This window comes from Xiphophorus maculatus, chromosome 16 (assembly GCF_002775205.1).
Source record: "Xiphophorus maculatus strain JP 163 A chromosome 16, X_maculatus-5.0-male, whole genome shotgun sequence".
NCBI classification, from domain to species: domain Eukaryota; kingdom Metazoa; phylum Chordata; class Actinopteri; order Cyprinodontiformes; family Poeciliidae; genus Xiphophorus; species Xiphophorus maculatus.
In genome coordinates, this window is record NC_036458.1 from 5,119,141 (window position 1) to 5,145,921 (window position 26,781).

General features: G+C 37.9%; 1 protein-coding gene across 1 annotated transcript in view; it reads right to left on the minus strand.

The window, feature by feature from the left end:
* Positions 1-392: 392 nt before the first annotated feature.
* LOC102235630 (tumor necrosis factor receptor superfamily member 16) overlaps positions 393-26,781 on the minus strand; it is a 38,215-nt gene continuing 11,826 nt past the window's right edge. Inside the window, exons 3-6 of the mRNA XM_014475362.2 lie at positions 24,488-24,850; positions 13,448-13,679; positions 10,812-11,011; positions 393-3,903 (exon numbers count right to left, since the gene is read on the minus strand). Of these exons, the coding sequence (XP_014330848.1) occupies positions 3,851-3,903; positions 10,812-11,011; positions 13,448-13,679; positions 24,488-24,850 (848 nt within the window). The 3' untranslated portion in view covers positions 393-3,850. The remainder of the gene's footprint in view (positions 3,904-10,811; positions 11,012-13,447; positions 13,680-24,487; positions 24,851-26,781) is intronic.

Here is a 26,781-nt window from a genome sequence, read left to right on the forward strand (position 1 = left end):
CCCCTTCACACCAAGATCTGCTACAGAGCTGCAAACTACAGCAGACTTTTGTTTGCTTTCATTTATTACACTGCACTGATTCATGAATCAAAAGTGAGGCGACCAGAAAGTTTAATTGTCTTGGGGTGTTTGTGACCGAGTGATTGATCCATGCAGAGCCACACAGGACATAATGAGTCATTTTCACTGTTTTCTTCCCTCAGCGAGACATTTCCTATCTATCACTAAACTCTAAAAGCGCCGCTAACAAGCTAAAAAACATCTTTCGTTTCCTTAAAGGCTTTGTCTGCATTTATACTCTTGCTGAGAATAAAATGACAAAACTAATACCTCTTGGATATTGTTGGAAAGTGACTCTCTAAGCAAAATGTGTCATAAGTTAGAGTTTCACACTGATTTTTTTTTTTTTCTAACATTTGTAATCTGGTTATTTCTAGACAAATCTATGCCAATCCAACAACTATCATCTGATCAGACTATTCATTCATGTCTCTGCAACTTATATTCGAATGCTATAAAACATATTTTCTACCTAAAAATACCTTGTTCAACTTAGCAAGGTATACATTTTTCGTTTTTAAAAAAGAAAAATTAGGAATAATGTCAGTACAGAAGGATTTTTAATATTTTTGTCTCTTTGTTAAATAAATATGCATTAAAGCTACCGGGTTTAGGCAGGGCAATGCAATGTTTTTGTGAGCTTTACGCTCTCAAACTTCAGTGAAAATGAAGTTTGATGTTTTCTGTTATTACACTTTTCTCACAGTTGGGTAATTCCAGATTAAGTGTTCCAGATTGTCAAAAAGAGAAAAGACCTTTTTATTTCTTTTGTCTGGCAGATTTTATTTGAGGGATTACTTTGGTCTACAGGGTTGGGAATGAAATTTAACTGTTAGCAAAACAGAAGAAATCTTAAAGGGGCAAATAGTTTTTCACAAAACTTTGACTAAGATTAGACGGACAGTTTGTCGTCTGTGATGAGGTTGTGTATATTCAAGAAACCGGGAATAACCTTTGAGGTAATTCAAGCAAAGGCTAGTTGGAGTGAAGCAATTCCCAAAATGGTAAATAAATTTGTTTTCTTCTTTAAAACTAAAATTTTTGTTCTACTTTTTCATCAGCTGGCTCTTTTGATTTAGCTTAATTGCCACATTCCGTTTTGCAGTCTGTAAGCATTATGGCTAACTGATTGCGAACCACCAAGATTTTATGGTAAATGGCCAACAAGGCTATGTTTACAGAAGACCGTTGCCTGGAAACCGCCAGTATTTTCGGATGTTTATTGGGGAAATTTTCCACCTGCACACTTTGAGTCAGTTGTAGTTGTCATGCCAAGCCACTAGATGGCACTGTGATCTTAGCTCGTCATCGAACGCACATGCACTTTTGGCCCTTATGCTGCTTTCAGACTGAACACTCTTTGGTTGTCAAAAACGCCTCTGGGTAAGCTTTGAAGTCAGACGCTTGACGCTTATGCTGCGTTCACACCAAAAGCGATTTGAGCGTCAGCCGCGTCTGGATACATTCAAAGTCTATATGGACACGCGTCAAAATCGTGCTAGACCTGAGTTGGAACGAGATATTGTTTTCCGTTGCCGGTCTGTTTGTACAATGGCAGATGAAATTGAGAGAGTGACACCAAACTATAATGTAGTGAAGCTTCTGCAGTCATAACGGAAGCTCAGATGATGAACATCTTGTGTTTAGTTTCTATTGAACCAAAAACAATGACGGCGGATAACTGCATGACGCGCGTTGGAGCTTCTTGAATTTTTTTTTTCTCTCTTGGTTACTTTGAACAACGGCAGATGAAACACTGTCTAGGTTTTATTTATTGAAATCAACAGAATGTGTCCGTGTATCTGAATTTACCAGATAATTTAGAGGAGTTGTGAGTTTCACAAGCTAGCTGGGCGCTGACGACAAGCTAACCCGCATCAGTGCCTGGATCTCTGGGCAGGACATCAACTGCAGGCCATTATGTTACATAGCCAAGTTTCTCTGATTAGTTGACGCTCCAAGTTGAGCGGCAAAAGTTCAGACCAGCATTATGTTGGACGCCCGTCAAACGGTCAAAACGCTTTAAATCGCGCGGTGCTAGACACACGAAACACGCCGCTACGCTCTCTCAATGTGCGTCCAAATAGGCTTTGAACGTAAACCAGACGCGCCTGACGCTCAAAACGCATTTGGCGCGAACGCAGCATTAGCTTCCACCCCTTTGTAAACAATAATCCATCTCCCATTAACGAAGTGCTCATAACACATTATTTTAAACTATTGGTACAGGTTGAACCGGCAAGAATCTGGTTCACTCCCCAAATATGGGCCAACAATTTGCACTGCATCAACAGGATGTAAACAACCAAATCAAAGTATTTATTTCTCCATTGTTTTAAATTGTGTAAATACTCATTTAATCTCAGTCATACTACAACAAGTTAATTCCTGAGAATCTATGTGCCACTGTAAGCAATGAATGCAGTCAAGCTCGGCTACAGTATGTGTCCTCTACATGGTATTTAAGCTCACTTCTACAGTCGCTTCAAGCAGCAGGAAGGGGACACATTAAAGGGGCATTCCATAAAAAAAGATACCACCAGGCCTGACATGTAAGCCTGTGCTTAAGTGCTTGATTTCAACTGGAAAATGCAGTAAATGTCGGGTGGTTCTGCCTTGGAAAATGAAAATATGATGTCACATTGAGGCTTCAGCAGGAACTGTGTTGCAAGCAGAGGGTAAATAAAGCTAAAACCCTGAGGTAATTACTACCCGCCTCCCAGGTAAGCCTTGTGTAAGTAAGGCTGTGTGTTTTACGGTAGGCGTGAGCTTGTGGAGGTGGAAGCGCCGGCTTCCTCTGAGGGCTGTCCCAATTTCACCGAAGAATGATTGGATGGGATTCCTCCTGCAGATTTGATTTTTTTCCCCAGTCCCAAACTCATTTAAGTAGTTTAATTAGCAGTCGTGATTCTTTTTTGTTTGTTTGTTTTTTGGCTCTGTAAATGGATCCCCCCCCCCCGTTTCCCATCAGACGACTCATCTCGGTGAGTCAGCAGCGGCGCTGAGTCCAGAGATGTTCCTCTCACGTTGCACCTCCAGCGAATCCAGCCTGCTGATTCGGTCGTGAAACTAAAGCCTCAAAATGACACAACCGCGCAAACACAAACATGAGACAAACATTATGAACATGAAGCTGCTAAAATACAATCCCTGGAGGCACTGCTAGAGAGGGAGTTTATGTCTGTTACACAGCCATAGAGCCATCTAATTATTCAAAAAAACAAAAAAAGAGTTAATTACTGAGCAGTCTCATCAAAACATGAGTCACTAGGATGAATCCTTGTAGCTGTTCTCAAACAATGACATTAACATTGGTCATTAAATGAAAGGGAAGGAAGAAATTCCAGAAAAAGCTGGGAATTGCTAATGGCACCCCTGCTGTTTTTGTATCTCTGATGCCAACAGAGGACAGGAGGAGAAAAAATACCCTCCAAATAAAGAAAAAATTTAAAAAAAGCATAAACATGGGATTAAAAACGGAGACGTTAAAAGGGAAGTACAGGTTAATCTGGCAGCTCCTAAAAACTATGTTGCATGTTGTTATACTTGTTCTTGTTTGCTATTGCCATAGATTCGGTGTCCAGGCACTCTATATGACAGAGTTTGACTCCACATGCAGGGACGAAGAGTCTCCGTCGGCTGCCCCAAGCACATTGGAGGGTTTCTGTACGTTTTTCTGTGGCCACTTGAATTATGAATCAATGTCTTGTTTTTACATTCTCTGCGTGGCACCCCCTTCCTTCGGTTCCCGAGCCCTGCCAATTCGTCTTCCTCCTCCTCCTCTTCTTCCTTAGACTTCGGTCGGAGGCGAGTCGGTCTGGGGGCTTCCATCTACCCTCACCACTGCAGAGAAGAAATAATGAGAAATACGTCACGAAAGAGAAATTTCTCACTTGTGCCATCGCGGTTTAATCCCAAAAGGCTGCCTCCTCTAAACAAACTCTTCCCTGGAGGGGGCCCTATGGTGTTATGGATCCATCCGAACCACTTAAGCTGAAGCCATTAGCTAGATGCGGATGGGAAACAAATGCTCCAGTTTCCCACAAACCTCTTAACCTGTTGTATATTGAGGGGAGCCAGGGAAACGCCTCAGGAATGCAGAGACGATTCTGAGCCCCGAAGTGCACTGGGTGTTTTCTTTTCTTCATCAATGCATCTTTGTGTCAGGGAAGAGCAACGCAACCAATTTTATCTTTAACGTTTCGTCAAATCCTTCCAAGAGAAACGTTAACTCAAATTTCATCAAGATATCTGCACTGAGATTATTAAACCAGACCTTTCAGCTCCCTGTCTGCATCTGCAGCCCTTCAGACCAGTGATGGCCAAAGAACTTTCTTCCTGCCTGTTTAAACAGGAACCAGTGGAAGCAGTGATATCTACTTCGCTTCCTGTGCTGCAGAGTTTTCAATAACTTCAATTCACAGAGTACAATTAATTTTATACTTTATCAATTAATTTATAGTTATTTTTGAGTTATTTTTTCTAAAATAAATTCATACAAAATGAGATTAAAGCCTTAAAAAAGTGTACATGAATTTTGTAAAATGTATTTAAAAAATACATTTTACAAAAATGTAAATTTCATACAATTAATTTGACATTTTTTACAAAATTCACATAATATTTTGTGATTTTACATAAATTACATAATTTACTCAAAAAATGTATATTACATTACATGTATTACATAAATGATTTTACAGTTATTTATAAATAAATTTATAAACGTATGTAAAAAATTTTAGTAAGAAGAAAAAGCAAATTCAAAAGTTTTAGAGTCAGAACAGCGATGATGGAAAGAAACATTTCAATTAAAGATGTCAGTTTATGGACAAATTTTGCAATGATATAAAACAATCTGAATATCTATGTAAAAGAAATTTGAAAATGTTGTTTTTGTTCATTTGAACTACATCTGCGATCGTATTCTGAGTTTAAAAGTTTTTTCTTTATGTAAATAGGAGGCAGATGTAAGTTTATAGTTCTTTATGCTCTTTTTAATTCATGATTCCTTTTAGTTGTTACATAAGCTATTAAAATTTATTATTGAGTGAATGAAATAAAAAATAGAATGAAAATGAAGTGAAATTTAGTCAGATCTATGAAAAAAATAAGTTTCTCACATGGGTTTTTCAGTTTTCTTATATGTAAAATTACAATTTTGACATTTCTTATTTAAAATGGCATCTCAACATTTTTATGACTTCCAGAATTTGACTTATATTTGGCTTAAAATATGTTTTGAAATCTCAAAACAGTTGTAGACATTTATTTGAAGTTTAACCAGCTAATCCATTGTTTTACCTTCTTTTTGTACAAAAAATTTACTTTTATGTGTATTAGACATGCTTTTATTACTTTAGCAATAACATTAAATGAAATGTGCATCCTTGTCGCATTGCTGTATAAATACATAAATATTTTTGTCATATTTTCTGCTATTGACTCATTTTTTCCCGCTGAATTTTTTCTCTCTCCACACATTAAAACTGTGATCTCAACGTCACAGCTGAAAAAAAAGACGAGTTTTGTAAATAATAAATCAGATGATTCTGCCCTTGATCAAGAAACCTTACACCTTTCCTCAGAGGTTTTCTGGGAAGAGGCTCTGGATCAAACCGCAGCCATGCAGGAGGAATGATGAATCCCTCCTGATGTGGTAAAACCTCAGGGTCTGTCAGAATCAGCTGAAGACTTATTCTGATTTGTTCTGAGTAGTGGGAAAGATTTATTCCCATTAGAGCAACCAAAAGTTCCCATATTTTAAAATATATTTTTAAAAATACTCTAAATACAGTGACTAAGAGTTATGTTTATCGTGTCTGATTATAGCAACTTAGAAGTAAACTACATGCCCAAAGGAAAATAAACGAGCCTAAATGACGAAATCTGTTTTAAGAGGAAAAGTGTATTATATCCATTCCACTGAATGTAGGTATTTTAAGTTTTTATGTTATATTTTTACAGCTAGTAACTAGTGATCAAGACTGAAAGTCTGGGGTGTAGTGATGAACTCAGTGTAGACACATATAGACGCATAAAGGCAATTACAAAGTTGGTCTTCTATCACCAGGACATTTCCAGGATTAAAAATGTTCCAGCAACATCTAGAGAAACTCATCCATGCATTTACCTTTAGTCTGATCCTTAAAGCTCAGTTTGATAACAGAGAAACTTGTTTCTCCAGCCATGAGTCACGCCTTCTGTATTCCTGAAACTGCATTACTAATCTTGCAGTGAGAACACTTTATTTCAAAGTAACTTTGAAATGTATAAAGTTACGTACATGTGATAGAGCTCCTGCTTGCAGATCAGATTCTGAAACTCAACCGTGCGTGTAAACTTGAGACAAATGTTCTTTCTCTGTCTTCTATGTAAAATTATCAGAACACAATTTCCACAGCTTTCACTTTACCATCGTGAGAAATTTTCCTTGATCCTAGAAAAAGTCGATTTGTATTTGCTTATATTATAGTCTGGAAGAAGTTCAATTTTCAGAAATTAACACTTATGCTGCATTTACACCGAACGCTTTTTGTACGTCGGGTTTACATTCAAAGTCTATGTGGAGGCGCGTCAAAATCGCTGCAAAAACACAAAATCTTAACAAGTACATTTAGTCTAGTTTATAGTGCAAATATCTTAGTACACTTGAAATAAGACAAAACTAACAAGAAACATTTTAGTAAGATATAGGAGCTTGTTTTAAGTTAACAATTTCTTAATATTGATGAAAAAGTACTATTTCCATTGATAGATTATTTCACTTATAACAAGACATTTTTCCCATGTCATGAGTTAATTTTTCTGCTAGTGAAACTACCACTCCTATATTCAGGAATTATTTACTTAAAATAAGCCTCCATTTCTTGCTAAAACATGACTTGCAAATAAGTTTCTTATTTCAAGTGTACTGAGAAATTTACGCCAGAAGCTAGAATAAAAATACTTGGTAAAATGTTTTGTTTTGCAGTGACCTTGTTAAAACTGAAATCTTTTAAGCTATTTTTGTTTAGTTTGTCCGGGGGTCAAATAAAGGACAGAGAAGCTCGGTAGAGCGCTAGAGCAAAGCTGAGGCTGTTGTTTAAATTTTAAACTCCATCTATATGCATGATTGAGAGGGGCGAGGATGCAAAGGGGGTGAGGGGCTGCAGAGATAGACGGTTCTTTGATGAGCTGACAGAAATGAGGCCAAGCTCCCTTCGTGAAGCATCTCTCACCCTTCACCAGTGACTCATGCAGGGAATACCCCTTTCTGAAAGTTGTCAGTCACATTGAGGGGCATTTTCCTCGCTCTACTTCCTTTCATAAAAGCTTACTTGACGTATGATAAATGAAACTGCTCCCGTTTCTTTTACCCACCAGCAAAACATGTTTTTTTTTTTTTGTTTTGTTTTCTGGAAACAGGAAACCGTCGGCGATTATAATGGATTTATAGTGCGAATTCTGTTGGTTGATTAGGAATCCACAGCCTCTTTTATGTGACCGTTTGTTAAACCGCTTTCACACAGACAAGTTGTGCTAAATGCCAATTAGCACCTGTTAAACACGGATGCTACATCCGACTTGGAAACCAAAAGAGACTGGGCCTGGATCCCATCTCGTAACACCTGCTAATGAGCCAACAAGTTAACGAGGGGACAGGGTTAACCAGTCAGACATTGAGTCAGTGAACCACCGCCAAGCTGATTCTCCAGTATAAAGCCTTTTATTGTTTTGTTTTGTTCTTCCTGATTGGAAGAAAGGAAGGAGGTTTTTAGAACAAAAAAACTCAGTAAAAATTTATTCTGTTTAAGAACCTTGATAAATGGCTCTTATAGCAATTGCAAAAAACGAAAGATATTTTGATTTCTCAGTGCGGTAGCCTGAAGAACCTAAAACAAAACACTTTAATGAGAGTCTTTTAAACCCAATCTGTCTTTAATCCACCACAATAAGGGAAATGCATATTATAGCAACAGCTGTAATCAGAAAAACTAAAATTTAGATTTGTTTGCTCCACTTCTGACCGGCATCGCTTTACACACATGGACAAAATGGTCAATGGAAGAAAAACCCACAAGGGTCACAGAAATAACTTGAATCTGACAAAGATAATAAATACAAATTCTGTGAAAATAAACAAATGAAAGTCAGACATTGCTTTTCAAACATGCTTCAACAGAATTATAAAACACATAAAACAAGTTATTTATGTGACCATTGTGGGTTTTTCTTTCATTAACTGAGGGGTACCAAGAATTGTGTCCACCTCTGGATATCAGCAGAATACTTTATATTAGGAAGCCATACATTTCATCACTTTTGTTCATAAAATCAGTGTTTTTTGTTTTGTTTTGCTAGTAAGAATTTAACTGCTAGGACATGTGAACTCTAATCTCTTCGCAACATATTGTGTCGTCTCTAACTTTAACTACATATGTAGTGGATGTAATGATACTTCAAATACTCACATGGCTTTGAAATTATTAAAAAAAAACAACTTAGAATTTGCAAAAATCAACTTTTTTTGTACCTAATGAATTTTATCCACCTAGAAAAACAAAAGTGTCACCTCCTGGCCAGTCTGTGTAGCCTTCTGACCCAGCTATGAACTGTCATGTGTCCACTTGGTATTTTTGCTTCACTTAAATCCAAAAGCTCAGGATGTCCTTTATTGTTGCCAATAAAACTCACCACTAGAAAAATTCCTATTCCAAAGGCCTTTTTTAGTCAAGAAAACAAACATTTTCTGTTCACAGCCACAAAGCGTGACAGGCTTCACTCTTTGTGTCATTGCAGAAGTAAATGTGTCATCCATGTATGCTAGCACTTATTTGATTCTGTGGCCATGACTCAAAAAACAGTTTTAAAAGTGCATGTTTGTTTTTAAATCTAAGGAAAGGCTGTTTTTTTTCTTAATGTTTTCAGGATCTGCTTTAATGTGAAGCAAGGCAGCTGACAAAAAATAAAAATGAAGACCAGAAAAATACAAAGATCAGTGATCAAAGCAATTATAATTTAACAAAAACACCTAGTTTAAACCTAAGCAGCCCCATATGGTGCATCTTCCAAATAATACATGAAAACCCCCACAAATAAGTGAAAATAAAACCAAACAGAACTTGTGGATTCAGAGCTGAATTGCGGTAAAATATGAGCTCAATCAACTCCAGATATTCAAAGTGTTAACTCAAGACACTGGAGTGAATCTTACAGGAGCAAAACAACCCTACTGAGATGCCAGTAAATTGTGCTGCATTTATTTTGCACAAAAACAACATCAGGGTGTGGTTTGCACATAGATACTGATCTGTGAAGGAGCTTTCACATGCATGTGTTCAGCTCTGTGATGCACAAATGAGAGAAAGCTAACAAACTACTGTACTGTAAACTTCATCTGTGTTTATCCCCCTTAATGCACTCCACCAATAGAAGCAAATTGAGTGCATCGTAAATTGCTTTATAATAGATCAGCAAAGTGCATAATGTTGGTTCCATGCCAGAGTTCATTTACTGAGTTCATCTTACAAAAACCTTTTTCGATTTTGTCTGGCTTGATGGCGAATCAGACCTTAAAATACTTCCTACCATCCCAGGAGGAAAATATAAACCACAGAAGACAGATATAGATCAGACGTTGGTACTTCGCGTTATCTCTGACATGTACAGATCCAAACTGAAAGGGTTTCAGATGCGTGTCGAACTCTTTTCTACATCCTTTGCCCTCATTTTACTGAACCTCTGCCTCAGACTCTCAAGTTTCCAAATGTTTTCATGCAGAATCACCAAACAGCCTTTGGCAGCTAAATCAGTCGTAAATTCGACTCTTACACCTGATTGACCTTAATGACCTTAATCCACCCACATAAAATCATTCTGGGATTAAAGTCACAATTTTGAGTTTAATCTCAGAATTCAGGCTTTATTCTCAGAATTCTCACTTCAATCTGAGTATTATGACCCTTTTCTCAGAATTCTGACTTTTGATCTCCGAAGATCAAAGTCAGAATTTTGACTTTAATCTCAGAATCCTAATTTATCCTCAAAATTCTGACTTTGAATGAAAACAGAATTATACTGTTTTTTCTGTAATTTTGACATTAAACTCAAATTTTATGCTTTATTTTCAGAATCCTGACTTTTTTCCCAGAAGATCAAAGTCAGAATTTTAACAATTTTGACTTTAATCCGAGAATTATGACTTTTTTCTCTGAATTCTGGGAATAAACTCAAAAATTTGGCCTTAATCTCACAGTTCTGGGTTTTTTCTCAGAATTTTGACTTTTTTTCCTCAGAATTCAGATTTTAATCTCAGAATTCCAACTTTTGATCTCAGATTCTGAGATTTTGACTTTAATCTCAGAATTCTGATTTTTAATCCGAGAATTATGGCTTTTTTTTTCTAAATTCTGACATTAAACTCGAAATCTTGGCCTTAATCTCAGAATCTCGACTTTTGATCTCAGAGTATTAAAGTCAGAATTCGTTTTTTTATTTCTGTACTGTAGCGAGCCCAGGGTTCTGTGATGAAATGTCAGATATAACAAAATGAAGTGGAACCTCCAGATCATTATTTCCATGTAATATAGCCGTAAAACCTTCAGCATGCTGTATCAAGGCAAAGAGAAACCACTTTTCCAACCTTAATAATAGTATCCACAAAGCATAAAAAGGCACATTTTCAGGGTGGTATTATTTGGCTTTCATCTAAGTTTCTGAAAATGCTTTCACCTTAATGGCAGTGTTTTGGTGCAAACCTGAGAGCTTACCTATTTGCTCCTGTGTGTGTGAGCGTGACGGCTGAGGCTGGGCTTCAGCCTGTGCGTGCTGCTGCTGCTCCTGCAGACTCTGAGTGTCGACTGAGATGCCGCTGTCGCTGTGCAGCTTCTCTCCCTCCGGTGTTACCATCTGGTTGTTTGTAGCCGCACGGTTATTAGCTGGTTGCTTGTTTTGCTTGCAGCTATTCCACCTGTGAATAAGTGAAACACAAAACCATACTTAATTCTTGATGAAATTTGGTTGAGGTCTTTTTAATTTGCATAGATGTTTGTTTTTACAAACTTGATTCTTGCTATATCTTTGTGTAACTGAGCAATTTGCATGATTTTAAAGTAGCTGTACCTCCAGTATCGTGGCATCTATAGGCAGATTGCAAACTTCAGTCTTGGTCTACACTGTAAAAACAAAATCTTACCAAGTAGTTTTGGAATAGTTTCTAGTACAAATATCCTAGTACACTTGAAATAAGACAAAAGTAACTTACAGGAAACTTTCTAGCAAGATATAGAGGCTTGTTTTAAGTAAACAGTTCCTTAATATTGATGAAAAAGTTCTAGTTCCATTGGCAGATTATTTCACTTGTAACAAGACATTTTCCCAAAGTGTAAGTTAATTTATCTGCCAATAAGACAAGTACTATTTCATCAATATTAAGGAATTAATTGTATTAAAATAAGCCTTTATATCTTGCTGAAAAGTTATTTCAAGTCTACTAAGATATTTGATAAATTACTTGATAGGATTTTGTGTTTTTGTAGTGTAGTACTCCTTTGGCCTCAATGCTGATGCAACATCACAGCTATTAAAACATAATTCTGCATTTTCTTTTAATTAAGAGATTAATAACACTGCTTTGAATACTGATTTTGGCAAAAAGGGGAAAAAAGATGGCAGCCATTATTTGTTTGCAGGAAATAACTGAATATAATTTCTACAAACAAACATGTTTTCAAGGAGCAACATCTATATTTGATTGCACCAACTTCACAATCAAATAAACGCATTTTCCATTGCTTATGCTGCAGCACACAAGGCAGTTTTGATTGTATATTTGTCACTAAGGTAATAGTTTTAGAAGATTGACTCAGACATCGCTCATTTAGGATGCATTCAAGGCTCTTTGATGTGTTTTTTATCTGCCTAATATTCAGTGGAAAGTTCCTGTAAAACCTGCAATAATCATCCAATTCATCAACCAACTCAACTGACAACAATCAAAGCAATCTTTACATTTTTATCTAAGCGTTAACTAAATGTACATTCATATAATGTGTGAATAAATGTAACAAGTTCTCCGAAGTTGCGTGAGATAACTCACAAATTAACGATTTAAAAATTCAGGACGCTTTGAATGAAACAGAGCAGTTAACACCTCTTATAAATGTCAGTCTGTTGTCAAACTCACAGCATTTTATCATTTGTTTGTGCATGACGAAGAGCAAATGTGGAGCAGATGTGTGTGGCACTCAAATTTCCCTTGGTTGGCATGTTTCAGACAATCAATGCATCTAATCAGCTTGTTTACTTGCTTCAAATGTGTGTCTGCCTGAATTTGTATCTGTCAGTAGGATAGATTGGAGCTGCAGGCTCATGTCCTCAGCAATCTGTGATCGCTGTAATGCATAAAGTTTTGTTTTTTCTTCCTTGAAGGAAAACATAATCATGGCTCGTTTAAAGAAATTGATCAAATTCCCTCCAGCCACAGCTGGACTGAATATTTATTCACTTCAGTGTAAATGTTTTTTTTCCCTCTTTGGACCTAAAGAGGAACGATCTAGAATCAACGCAAAGGTTCAGTTATTACAGCTAAACACCAGTGATGAGGCCCGAAACCTGGGAGTAGTGCTGAACTCTGACCTGAACCTTCAGAGCCACATGAAGACAGTTACAAAGTCGGCCTTCTATCACCTGAAGAACATTTCCAGGATTAGAGGACCGATGATCTAGAGCAGTGATGTCAAACTCTTTTTCATTTTGGGCCAAATCAAGACCCTGAATGCTCTTAAAGGGCTGATTGTTCCATAATGTATTGATAAAACCTGTTCACAAACTGTTAAATATCAATAAACTCTTTAAAATGTTATATTTTTTGAGAAAATGTGCAATAAACTCCCAGTTATGCATTAGCACAATAAAGGGCAGGGATTTGTTGATTTTACGTGAATTTCCATGATAATTCTCAAGAAACTGGAGGAACTAACTGATATAATTTGGCAGTAAACAGATAAAAACTGCATTGATTTGACTGATAAACATAATATTTAAGCACATTTAGTGTTTAGTCTAGAATCTAGAGGGCCACATAAAAATCTACGGTGGGCCGGATTTGGTTTGATAGAGAAACTCATCGATGCGTTTATCTTTAGTCACATTGATTACTGCAACAGTGTCTTCTCAGGTCCTAAAAAATCAATCAGAAAATTGAACCAGAGTGCTGCTGCTGCTGTTCTGGCTACAACCAGGAAGACAGAGCACCTCAACCAGATCTAAAGTCCTTCCACTGGCTCCACATAGCTCAGAGAACAGACTTTAAAATACTGTTGTTAGTTTATAAATCACTGAACGGCTTAGCACATGAGGTACCAAATCCAAATTGGTTTTTCATTCAGAAAAGCTTTTGACTGACCTCTTAAACACAAAGTATGCCACCAGGCCAACCACACCAGCAGCCAGGATTGAGCAGTAAATCGGGATGAGGTTTTCGTTGAAGCCCCGGCCGAGGAAGTGAGGAGCGCCGCCGCTGGACGTGGTCGTCTCTCCACTCGGGAACGGGCTGATCGAGCCTTCCGGGTCGGGGTAATCGGGAAAAATCGATGCTTCACTGTTTATGATTGGAAAGTCTGTGGGCATGTTTGGGTCTGTATGGAGGAAAACAGAGGAGAAAGGGTTAATTTCAAGGCCTTGGGAACCTCGTTAAGGTGAAAAGTTCTACAAACCACTTGAAGTACCAGAATATGTAAAAAATGTATTCTATATGTTTCAGCAGAAACATATGGCCAAGTAGAAATAATTCACCAAACCAAAAAGACACTGGTCTGCAAACAGGAAAGTCAAAGGTCAGACTCTTTTAGATGACTAACTGCTGTTTGTTGTTTCTGGTATTGACACTAACAGCTGTTAAGTTGCACAAAATTTGAGATTAACTTCAGCTATAAGAGAGATCAAACACAGCTTTAATTAACATTTGCAAATGGAGAAAACATACGAAGCTCACATCTCAGTGAGAATCGGATGAGTTCTGACTTGGGGCTGAACGTCCCCTCATTTACATAGGATACATCACACATTACGTAGCCACACCCCCTGGCTCAAGTGTCAGGTGAAAATCTATAAGTTACTTATCTGTAAGTTGCAGTGGAGCAGAGTTGCATACACATTCACAGCTCAACTTTAGGCGTTTCTCCAAAAAGGCCTCTCTGCTGATGGCTAAACAGATACTAGAAACTGAATTTCTACTAACTAGGCTTATCACCTTAGCCATGTCTCACATTTCAAACTGCTGAACACCCTGTTCTTAACTTATTGTATAATAAGTGAAGAACTCAGTATATTGTATACGTATTGTAAATATGTAGAAAACATATTTTTGTAAAAGTTAAATGTTCATTGGATGTTTCTCGTGAATGTGGAGGAGATCAATTGAACCTCCAGAAATCTTGTTTTGATGACACAGAGCTTGTAGACTTGGTGGTGATTAGTGTGCAACCAGATGTCTGATGCAGCAGCTGCTTCTGATAGACGGATGGGATCTGGAGAAGTTGCTGTGAGCAGGAAGAAGGAATGTTTCTCAGCACTGACAGGAAGGAGGGGGTGGCAAATTTATGACATCCACCGGCCCAGACCAGACCTGGCCTGGGCCGTGCACACCGGGTTTCTTCTCATCGCACGCTGATCTGTGTGATGTCTGCGCGTTGCATGACCTTAAGGCCATATGGGTCCTTGGAAAACTGAATGTGGAGGTCATCTTTCTGGCAGAAGCCTGTGCTAAGGCCAGAGATATTGGCAGATCACTGCTACTGAAGGGATCTGGTTTCTGTCATCGCAAAGCCTGCAGAGACGTCAAGCTTCATAGATTGTCCTGTTTCCTCTTTAATGACTTTGTAATTTCCCATCTTCGTGTTGCAAGCCGCCCACACCAGCAGGCATTAGTCAAAATCGGTTTAACGTCATAGTGCTTACCTTTTTCTGAAACAACGTGCTGATCCTGTGAGATGGTCCGAAAGTTCACTTGATTATCTGTCCCCTCGGGGAATATAGAAGCAGATTGAGGGAAAGACCAAAATGTCTTTGAGCTCAGCCGACAGTTGGGGAAGGAGAATGTGGAGCCTGGTTCGGATCGGAGCCTTGAACTCCCAGCAGAACCTTGGGCTGCTCTCCATTAGCTTTGTTCTGGCCCCTCATGGGATTAACCCTGTGGCGACTCCCAGGGCTTCGTTCAAGGCTGCTGAAGACCGGGGGACTCGGCCCGCAACGCTTCTGGCTTTGTTGAGCATTATTAGAACAATTAAAAGTGTCATTAAAGCTGCAGTGTTTAACTTTTATAAAAAGTGGTTTTACATATTTGTTACGTCAAGCTTCTTTGCCTTCTCCTAGTGCTCCCAGTACGAACTGCAGAAATACACCATATATACAGATTTGGGAAAATAATGAAGAGCCATTGAAAACCTCCTGGCTTTTCCACCAAATATTGGTTTCTAAACTCTTCTTGAGTTAAAACATTAGTATTGTGGTTTCTAAACGAATATGAACTTGTTTTCTCTGCATTATTTGAAAACTGGAAGCACTGCACCTTTTTATTATTTTAACCATTTCTCATTTTAAACACTAAATACAAATAAAAAAAATGTTGCCTGGAATTTCGGAAACGTGTTCTCAGTAGTTAATAGAATAAAAGAGCAATGTTCACTTTACTCAAACAAATACCTATAAAAAGTAAAATCAGAGAAACTGATAATATTTTCTTAATTTTTTCCAGAGCTGTATATGCCTAATATACCTAATTTTCTCTGCACTCATTTATAGATTATTTTTAGATTAACATCATTGCATGTGGATGCTTTATTTATTCACATTCACTCATAATGAATTACTTACATCTCTCTTATGTAGCCTATATGAAAACTTTATATCTTATGGTTACATTTGTATTATTAGTATTTAAAATCTTAAATGGAGTAGCTTGTCAACAAGCAAGCAATTTCCACAAGACTTCTTTTCCACTTAATAAAGTATATTCTATTCTATTGAGAAACAACCAATCAGAGCCAGGAGGAGGGTCTTAGCACTGTCAATCACTCTCATGCCCACCCTTTGCTTTCTGCTACACTAATGCTGGTTCACCACAACATACCACAAACTAGCTAAGGCTAGTTAGCATGGCCACCAGTGATGGTGGATAAACGGTTTTCCTGTAACTTCAAGTTGTTTCTCCGCCATTAAAACGTTTAGCAGTAAGTACACAACAGTAATTGGCGGCGCTAAGACCCTCCTCTTGCCTCTGATTGGTGGTTTTTGATCGGGAGCGGTGCATATGGTGAAACAAACATGTAAAAGTTACATACTGCAGCTTTAATATAATTTTGATGTTATCGTTATAATTCATTTCCAGCTGAATGAAGCCTGAGGTCTATCGGTGCAGTGTGTGTTCTGGTTTTTAATCACCACCACATCAAATAAAATCTGGAACATCTTGTCTTGCGAATGTTTATTTTCCAGTGCAGAAATAACTCAAAGAAATCACAGGAAAGCCCGAAGCTTATCCAGAGTAAGTCACAGTGTTTTCCAGAAGATTAGCTGTAAGGATCACTTTTCTCCAGTTTGACTTTCTCCTTATCAGCTCTGATGAATTCTGGGTACAATCTTAGATTTTTATTGACATTTCAGACTGTGGGTTGTAATTGTTCCTCAGTGATTACCACAGTGTTGCTGTGGCTTTGCAGAAGCTATGAAGCTTGTAACACTGCAGGCTCCTGGCAATGTGACCTTTGACCTATGAGCTCCAACTACCAGAAGATGAGGCAGTAACGTCCTCTGTACTGGAGAAGCTCTGTCCTTCACAGATTGTTTGACTGAGAGCTTCTGAATTGTCTAAAGCTGCTTCTGAAAGCTTGTTTCAGCCCAAAGACTAACAGTACATTTTAATCCTTGCTTAAAAGTATAGAAAACGTTTGAAAAACGTAAAGTAAGAATGCATTAATGAATAAAAAAGGACAGAATTTAAGAAAAACGTGATTCCCTAATGTTTCCAAAATTGGAATTTACCATAGAAAATTGAGCAAAATGATTTGTAGCAACTTTATGCTGATGATACTTTGCTTATGACAAATTTACGCCATGAATCAATAAATCTGTTTTTGTTACTTTTGTGAAATCTTTCCATTATTTTATTCATGCAAGATCAGAGGAGAAGATTGAATTTAGGCAACATTTTGATGAAAATTATTTGTTTATTTGACTGAAAATATTTCAAAGTTTGATTTAACACGACTGTACAGTTCAAATAAACATATTTGGATAGAATTAGAAAATGTTTTCCTTGATTTAAATCTAAATTCAGTGCTACCAAATGTAGTTGTAGTTCTTACTTTATATGGAATGCTAGAAAAGCAAATTATATTGTTTTATTAGTTGCATAGTTATCAGTTAGCTGCTTATATTCACTTTTCTTCATTTTAAAATATGTGCCAAGTCCCAATTATAGTTAAATTAGATTTTAAAGGTGGAACATATTCATTGTTTTAACAGTATGAATCAATAGTTGATCCCCATCAGTTTATTTTAGCATCATTACTTAGGTAACTGCTAATAATCAATGCTTAGGTAGTTTGGGTTTAGCATTTTTATTTGTTTTTAAATGTGTTTCCACTCTTATTCACTGGTGACAACTGAAATCTCTCACTGAATAATTGAACAGAAATGCATTTTGAGAAACAATATCTTGTTTTTCCCCCCTGAATAAACAGTTTTACTGATGTTGACCCAAAATAAATAGGAATCAACCAAATACTTTATACATTCCTCTAGTACTAGAGTAAGGTAACAGCAGCAGAAATTAAAGTCCCATCATCTTTGTATATTGACTTAGTGGGCCATCTCATGAAAAAAATCCACTTAAAGATTGTTAACGTTATATAATTGATTACATTGAAGACCGACGTGGCGCATTAGAATATTAGTGGACCATTACAGATACTGGCTGCACTTATTCTCTGTTTTTACTGACATGACAGACTGTAAAGCTCCTCCACATTGATTCGCTGCATAATTTACAAACGGTTCTGCATTAAATAGTCCAATGGGAACCTAAGGGGCAGCTTACGTAGACATAAAGTTTCTGTTTGTAATTAAGTGTGCATATAGAGAAGTCTTTCAGTGCAGCAGTGATGGGACGACCTGCACCTGTTTGGTTTCCTGAACCGTGGAAAACATCTCTCAGAAGGCAGAAAGTCAGCACATGTGCATGCCATACTTAGAAACATGCAGAATGCAGAAAGCTATTTACAGCAACGGTATTGATTTGAATCCGTCTGAAAGGAGGGATTGTTTAGAGAAGTCGAAACACGGGCGTCTGTATTACATGCATTTCTTGACCTTTCCTCGGATGTAGTCAGGTTTCCTCAGCTCTGCCATACATCATCCAGCTAATGCCGCGCTGGGTAATGCTATTAGCAATGCAACATGAGCTTGCAAATAGAATAAATTGTGAATGGATGGTGTGAAAAAAAAGATGTGAAGGTGAGCGGATAGAATAACTTTATGGGGAGTTTGTGAGAGAAGTTCTTGTCTCTGGTTCTCTCTCAAAAATACTCGACGAAAATCCCTTCCACAGATATCCTGTGTAAAAGATTTGATGCTCATACTTATGTTTTATCCTACTTATCTATTTATCACTCTGTTTAGCAGCATTTAATTTTATTGTCTTAAATATTTCAAAGGAAAAGTTCACAGCCTACGTTAGCGTAGCATGCTTTTGTTGCTGGTGATGAACAAAGCTGATCTTAATCTGTTTCTCTGTCACATTGGTGGTTTGTTTTGGGAGGCTGTATGTGGAATAGGTTTTAAATTATGTCTGAACTAAATTATTAATGAGCAGTTTGTCGGCCCAAGGCTTCCCAGACATGCTACCATTAAGTTTAATCTATATAGATTAGCAATAAAACAGGAAAAACTCAAACCCACAACGTTTATGTTGACTATAAAACAATGTATTAAAAAAATGAAATGATTTATTAGTTGCCTCTAAAGTTGCAGAATGCAAGATTTAAAATATATATATATATTAGATTTATTAAAACTCTCACCATATTGTGACAGTATGGAATGAAATAATGTGTGGAAATAAATCGAGCTCCTCCACATCCTACGTTGCGTTCTGCTAAAATGCAACAATCCCAGTCAAAAACAACCAATCAGACCCAGGAGGAGTGTCTTAGCGCTGTCAATCACTATTGTGTACGTGTTGCTAAATGTGTTAGGAGAAACTAATTATTGTTAAAGAAAAACTATTTACCTGCCATCATTTGTGGCTATGCTAACTGGGATTAGCATTTGTGTCAGTCTGTGTTGTGGTGAACCATCTGTAACTTAGCAAAAAGCAGGTGTGAGCAGGTGAGCACTAGAGTGATTGACAGCACTAAGACCCTCCTCCTGGCTTTGATTGGTTGTTTCTGACTTGCTGGTGTATTTCTGCTGTTATTACTGGGAGCACTGGGTGAAGGCAGATGATTTTTTTCACAGTTTATCTGTCGTACTGTCACGACATGAAAATAATAAAAATAATTTATGTAAAAAGTTACATACTTTAGCTTTAACCCAAAAAATTGAAGCATTGCCTGTATAAAGAAAACTGTTGAGATTACTGGACCTCAGGACTCGTTAATTGTATCGTTTTGACCAAAACCACTGATCTTCTCACAGCATGTGTCACATAAGATTGAAGGTGAGAGCGCAGGGTGCTGCGTCTTTATAGCTGCTTCCTTATTTTTATATTTCTCCGATCTGCAGACTCAAACTCAGCTGAGTTTGAGGGCCCGAGCCCGAGGCCGAACAGGGGGGCTGAAAGGTGCAGCTGAACCTTTAACTATCCCAGTTTGGCTTCGTCCGGTTTGAAACGCTCATGAAACCGAATAAAACTAGCCTGGGATTTTTATGAGTGGAGCTGCGTTGGGGATGTGTTTATTACCGGGGTGTGGACACAAGAGCGAGGAGGAAAATGATTTAATTTTTACGAGTCACTGAGGTCTTTATGGTGAATTTAACCCCAGGGTCTTTCACAGAGGTTGATGTCTCGGCTTCTGCCAGTTCAGGGTGGAGATGAGGAACTATCAGGCTCTGCAAAACGTACAAAGACCTCTTTATCAGCCGCCAAACACTCTCCTTCTGTCTCAGCTGAGCCTCTATCACAACTGCCTGGCGTGCATGCATCACACACACACACACATATACACTCATGCTACAAATTATTCAAGTGAGCGCTCTGTCTCCTGTTTGGGAGCATTAATAGAAAGAGTGGAGGGGAGGGCAGACAGAGAGGCAGAGTGTTAGAAGAAAGTGGGGAGGGGGTGCAGATGAACAGAGAAGCTGCTGTAAAGTGTTCTGATTAGAAGGAGTAATTATACTGCAGCGGCAAAGACACTGAATGCACACTGGACAGCTTCCATCTCTCCACTCGCCTGTCCACTCGAGGGCCACTGTGGGAAGAGACGGGAGGTGATGGACTCTCTAATAAAGAGAGTCTGGCGTTATCTGCGTGTTCAATCTTCACTGCTCCTCAGGACAAACACTCCAGCACATGCTGAAACTTTCCAAACCGAGCAGCACCAAGATGTTCAGCTGAACGGCACAAGGCGAATGTCGGTTTGCAGATCAAAAAAAGGTTCACATGTGTGCAACAGCCGGAGTTTAATGAAAAATGCAAAAGTGGAATTACACTTGGCAGGAGGAAGAGAAGAGCGCGCGCGTTCTGCGTATTGTTTTTCAGTTATTGGCTGTGAAAAAGTCTTGGCACAATAAGAATTTTTGATTTATTGTTATGATAAAATTCTGGAAAAACACAAAATCTTACCAAGTATTTTTGGTCTAGTTTTAGTGCAAATATCTTAGTACACTTGAAATAAGACAAAACTAACTTTTCAGCAAGATATGGGAGATAATTTTAAGTCAATAATCCCTTAATATTAATTAAAAAATTACTAGATTCATTGGCTAAATTTTTCACTTATAGCAAGATATTTTTCCCATGCTGTAAGTTTACAAATGTTACAGTATTAAGGTAAAGTTAGGTAACTTTATTTATATAGCACATTTTCAGCAACAAGGTAATTCAAAGTGCTTTACATGAATTAAAGGGAAATACAAACAAAATAAGTCAATAAGGAATTATTTACTTAAATCAAGCCCCTATATCTTGCTGAAAAATTACTTTTTACACTTGAAATTAGACAAAATTAAAAGAAACGAGACAAAAATACTGGGTAAGATTTTGTGTTTTTGCAGTGAGAACAAAACAGTTTGATTAAAATGTTATTTTAGTATTTTCTCCACTTTTAGTTCCACGAATTAAATAAAAAAAAAATATGATTAAATGCAGTTACTGTGTGCTGCTTAGTGATATAAATAATGTTTTTTGTTCTGAAGAAGCTTATTTGTTTGTTAAATGCTGTGCCATGCAGTCACCATCCTGCTAAACTATTTACCTAAAAATTAAGTAATAAATCTTTTTTTAATCATAACCTTTATCGTTATCACAATAGCTCCACAAAATATCGCGATAAAATTATAAGTCCATATCTCTACCAGCCCTATTGATTCCGAACGCTCATAAAGAGTCTAAACCTTGTACAAGAGAGAGCGCGTGTGTGTGTGTGTGTGTGTGTGTGTGTGTGTGTGTGTGTGTGTGTGTGTGTGTGTGTGTGTGTGTGCGTGTGTGTGTGTGTGCGCTCTCAGAGGTCACTCAGCGAAACCTGAGCGTGAGCAGAAGAAATCCCAGGACTCATATCGACCCCGTTCACCGTAGAACACCAGCACAGCACATGCTGCAGCTCTCCGTCTGTTTTCATCGCTGCCCCTTTGTCTTTCTCCATCTCTGTCGCTGCTTTGTGTAACTGACACTTGCTGACAGCTGGATATGAAGCGGGGATTCGCATCTTCACTACAGCGTGTGCAAAGGTCAAGAAAGACTCCGACACGAAATTAAAAGTACTTCTCGTGTGTTTCAATGAATTCAGAAACAGGAAGTGAGTCCCAGATGAGCAACTTATTTTTATGTTTGCTGCAGGAAAAAAATCTTTATCAAGGACCACCATGAAGGTTTGGTAACACCATCACAGCATGTGTGTCTGCAGCCATTATCCCCACAGGAACGAACTCGCTGTTTAACAGGACTTTCCTTTCATAAGGTCACTTATGATGCCATCTCTAGCATCTACCATTATGGCTGCTATCGTGCCATCAGGCGGGACAGGCGGGTCAAAGTCGAGCAGCCTGGGTGGGCGACAAATGGGCAGCAAGAGGCTGCATTGTAGCTCGTGTACATCGATGTTTTGTAAGCCGGGGTTTGGCTGTATTTATGGAAAACTGGGGGCATGCAACATAAAATGCAGCAGAGAGTGAATTTGAGTTTGCATAAAGGTAAATATTGGTGGAGACTGGATGAAAATTTATTTGCTCTTCCTCCACAATATCAACACGTCCAGATCTTATCATTCAGTCCTCCGTTTCTACGCATTCAGTGTGATTACAGTTGATTGAAGAAAGAATTTAAACCATTTATGTGCACTGCAAAAACACAAAGTATTTTTGTCTTGTTTCTAATGCAATTATTTTAGTAAATTTGAAATAAGACACTTAACTTACAAGTAAAGTTTCAACAAGAAACAGGAGCTTAATTCCTTAATATTGATGGAAGAAGTACTAGTTCTACTTATAAAAACACATTTTTCCAATGTTATAAGTGAAATAATCCAAACTATTACTTTTTTTTTATCAATAGTAAGCTTCTACATCTTGCTGGAAAGTTGCTTCTAAGTTAGTTTTGTCTTATTTCAAGTGAACTGAGATATTTGGACTAGAAAGCTGCTTGGTAACATTTTGTGTTTTTGCAGTTTAGCCTTTTGCACGTTAACAATGAAGTGTTAAAAGATCTTCTAGTTTTCTAACTTTCTCAGAACTGAAAGCAAGCATATGAAGCATACAATCTATGAAACTTTCAGCAAGAGGGAGTTATTGTTTTACAGTTTTTTCTTCCAAGAAGTCAGCACTACCACCCAAGGCAACGCTGAAGTCAGTTCCCCACCTCGCCTGACCCGTGTGAATTTACAGCTTCCTGGGTTTTCAAGCCACCTTTACCTCTGGACAAAAAGCTTGGCACTGTTTTTTGTGGCTGTGCGGGTTATTGATCATCTCTCTGTTGACACTGCTGCGATCTTTGACCTTTTAATGCTAAAACTTTCAACTTCCAGCTGACCAAGCCCGACCTTTCACCGCGCATGTTCACGCAGACGCACGTGCAGGTCGCTCCTGCTGGTTTTGTTCAAGTGTGATTGAGAATTATATGAGGCTTCCAACGCCGATCTGAAATAACTTACGGCACTTTGTGGGCTGGAAACGTCTTGTGTGTTTGGGTGGAGCTGCTCTCATGCCTAGTAAGTGTTAAAGACCAACCACGTGCTCAGGTCAGGCCTTATACAAACCAAATAATATTCAACAGTTAGAATAGAGAAGATTTCTTTAACTGAAATGAGAAAAAGACCTGAATGCATCCCCGGGAAACTAATGTAAGTACAGAGTGCAAACTTTTCTGTCTGTGTTGTGGGTTGCATCATTATTTGGGATTTTATCTTGTCTTTTAGACCAAATCAGATGCATTCTCAGACCTTGATTAATTTTCAGTGAGAGGCTGAGCCAAAACAACTCAGCAGCTTCTGGAAGCACATCGCTGATGGCAAAAACAACAAACTGAATCCAGGTCAAAAAGTCACTTCAAAATGCTCATTCTGACACAAATATCCGTTTATTCCCCGTCGTTCCGGGCAGCAGATCGGTTTCTATTTGTCTTAAAATTGCATAAATGGGGATTATGAAAATAAAATTGCTAAATGAAAACACAAAACATTTTGATGAGGTGTTGGGTTTGTTTTGGCTGTATCAAAATTTGTGTACTTTGCAAAACTGTAATGGAAACACTTTTTTGCATCACATAAGTCAGGATCAACAGCTGGACATTACTACTGCCGGAAAAGACGAAGAAGACGACAGGAAGTAGTTGGAAGATGACAGAGCGGCGCATTTTTTAATGACTTATCGCATAAACAAACTTATTCACGTGTGATTTTAATTTGTGTTTCCTACTTAATGGAAACATCTCAATTATGAAATTGTGTTTTTTCAACATTAGTGGAATATCGACAAAGTTCTGCGCACATTTGCAGTGGAAAAACAGCTACCGATTATTTGTTAAGGGTCCTTTCCTAAAAATGACTAATTCAAAAACTAGGCCAGTCTTTTGAACAGCCATAACATCTCTCTGCCCTCAGAAATTTAGAATTAAGTCACTTCTAAAGCTCACAAACTCAAAAACTGATGCAACTGCATGTCACACATGCATGAAGGATTTGTCAATATTGGTATGAGAGTAGCTTGGAGTCAGAAATTCAAGCAGCAGGCTTACTGTGGCAGACGGAGTCACTGGTGGGCGTGCACTCAGCCAGCTGAGTCTCGATGTCTTCCTCGCAGATGGTGCAGGGTAAACAGGGTTCCAGGTAGCTCTCCCGGTCAGAAAACGTCTCGTCCACACACTCCTCACATATGGTATCGTGGTAAGCGTCGCAGTGCGAGTAAACGCCCTGTCCCAGCGGGCACACAGTGCACGGCTCACATCGTCCAGAGACGCTGTTGAAGTAGAAGTTGTACTTGCAGACGCATTTGGCGTCGTTTGAGTCGGTGCAGGGAGTCTCCATCCGCATCAGGCCGGTACACTGAGTGCACAGTTTGCACTTCTCCGTGTGGCTGTAGTTCTCTGAGTAGGTCTCACCTGCAGGTCAGAAACCAGAGGAAAAGTAAGAAGAGCCGATGGAATATGAGAAGATAAAACAGAGATAAACAGTGAATCCAATGGCATTAATCATGTTTACTGCACATTCATTACCAGGAAGGACACATTGATCCACAGGGCTCTCAGTGATTTGTGCTACAGGACAAGAAAGGTGCTCTTGTCGGCTAGCGAGTCAAAAGCCTCGGGTTCCTAATTATGATATCGATCTGCATGTGTTTGTGCTGCGCTGAGTAAACGTCTACAGCCTCAGTCAAACACAACAAGTAAAATCCAGCCTGTGCAAATACTCAGACTTAACCTAGAATTAAACATTAGTCAATTTTAAAGAAAGTTACGCCCTCTTGCTGTAAATCTTACTCATTTTGCTATTCTGCAGATTTGGATCAAATCTGGCTCATGAGTCAGAGATCCTGAACTGCTCACTTGAATGACTTGTAAACTTGAAAACAAGACTATCATAGGAAGTGCTTCAGTCTTATAACCCTGTTTGATCAGTTCTGATCACGAGTTACCATAGAGTGGACTACAAGGAATATTTCAGTGAAAACTACCCAAATATACCGCAGTAAAGAAATGTTTTACTGAATTCTGAAATTAGAAATGAGACAATGGGAATGCAGCTCAGTCTGTGGTAAGAAAAATGTAATGTAGCAGAAGTAATTTGCACTAAAAAGTTGTTTTTAAAAGCACAAATTGTGATAGAATAATTCAAATGAATGGGTTCGGTATATATTAGGAAGTAATCACAACTTTCAACAATTCTTATTTGCAATAACTAAATATCTTTAACCATTTTCCAGAGTATTTTGCTTCAATATTTAACGTTAAAAGGTTTCCACGGCATTAATGCATTCACTTTGAACACACACTGTCGACATATGACACATTTCTAATAAACATCATCAACTATTCCAGTTGTGAAAACTTCTCAACAAAGTGAGAGATTATCGTTTGTCATTTCATCGTTTATAAACTTGCATGCAACTTTTCTAACTTCCTGTAAAAGTCAGCTGTGTTGCTTTGGCTTAAACAAGAAGAACATGCAAAGGTTTAGTTTTAGGCACCTGTGTTAGTTTTGTTTCTGTTCTCCACAATAACAATGCGAAGTGTTAGAAATGTCACAAAAGATTAAATTTGTCATAATATTGCGGAATAATATGAATTATAATGGTACGATTTTTATTAAGAATTATAAATGTTATATTTATGAATCAATATGCCATGTTATTACTGTTATATTAAGTGGCTGTTTTAATTATAATTTGGGGGTTTCATGATGTGGATGCCAGAAAGTGTAGCCATTGTCACGGCAACGGCTAATGGGGACCCAAACAATCGTAAAAACAAATATATTTCTACTTCTGGTTAAGATTCCAGATAATGAGTAGCCTGTTGAGAGACTAAAAATATTTTATTTACATCTCAACTACAGGATTGTATTGAAAAAGTTGCTTCTGACTGTTTTGTGATTTATATAACTTAGTTGTATAGCAGAAATCAGCCAGGAAGTCTCCATTATTTTCTTTTCTTTTTTTCTTTTTCTTTTATTCTCAAGTCGTCGCCACCTTACACAAAGCCCTGGCTTCACTCTGACTCAGCGGTTACTGACTTCCTCCTCTGAACCCAAAGTAGACTTAGACTTAGACTGACTTTATTGTCATTTTGCATGCACAGGGTGTATACAGAACGAAATTTCGTTGCATACGGCTCAGGACAGTGTTTTGAGCTTCCAATGTTGTGAGGTTACTCCAGAATAAAATAAAATACAGTATAAAATATGAATATAAATATAAAATATAAAGTGCAGGACTGACAGTAAAAAGGAAGTTATTTAGCTATGTACATGTGCAAGGTATAAAGTGGAGACCAGATTTTGAGTGCAGTCCAGTTAAGAGTTCAGCAGTCTGATG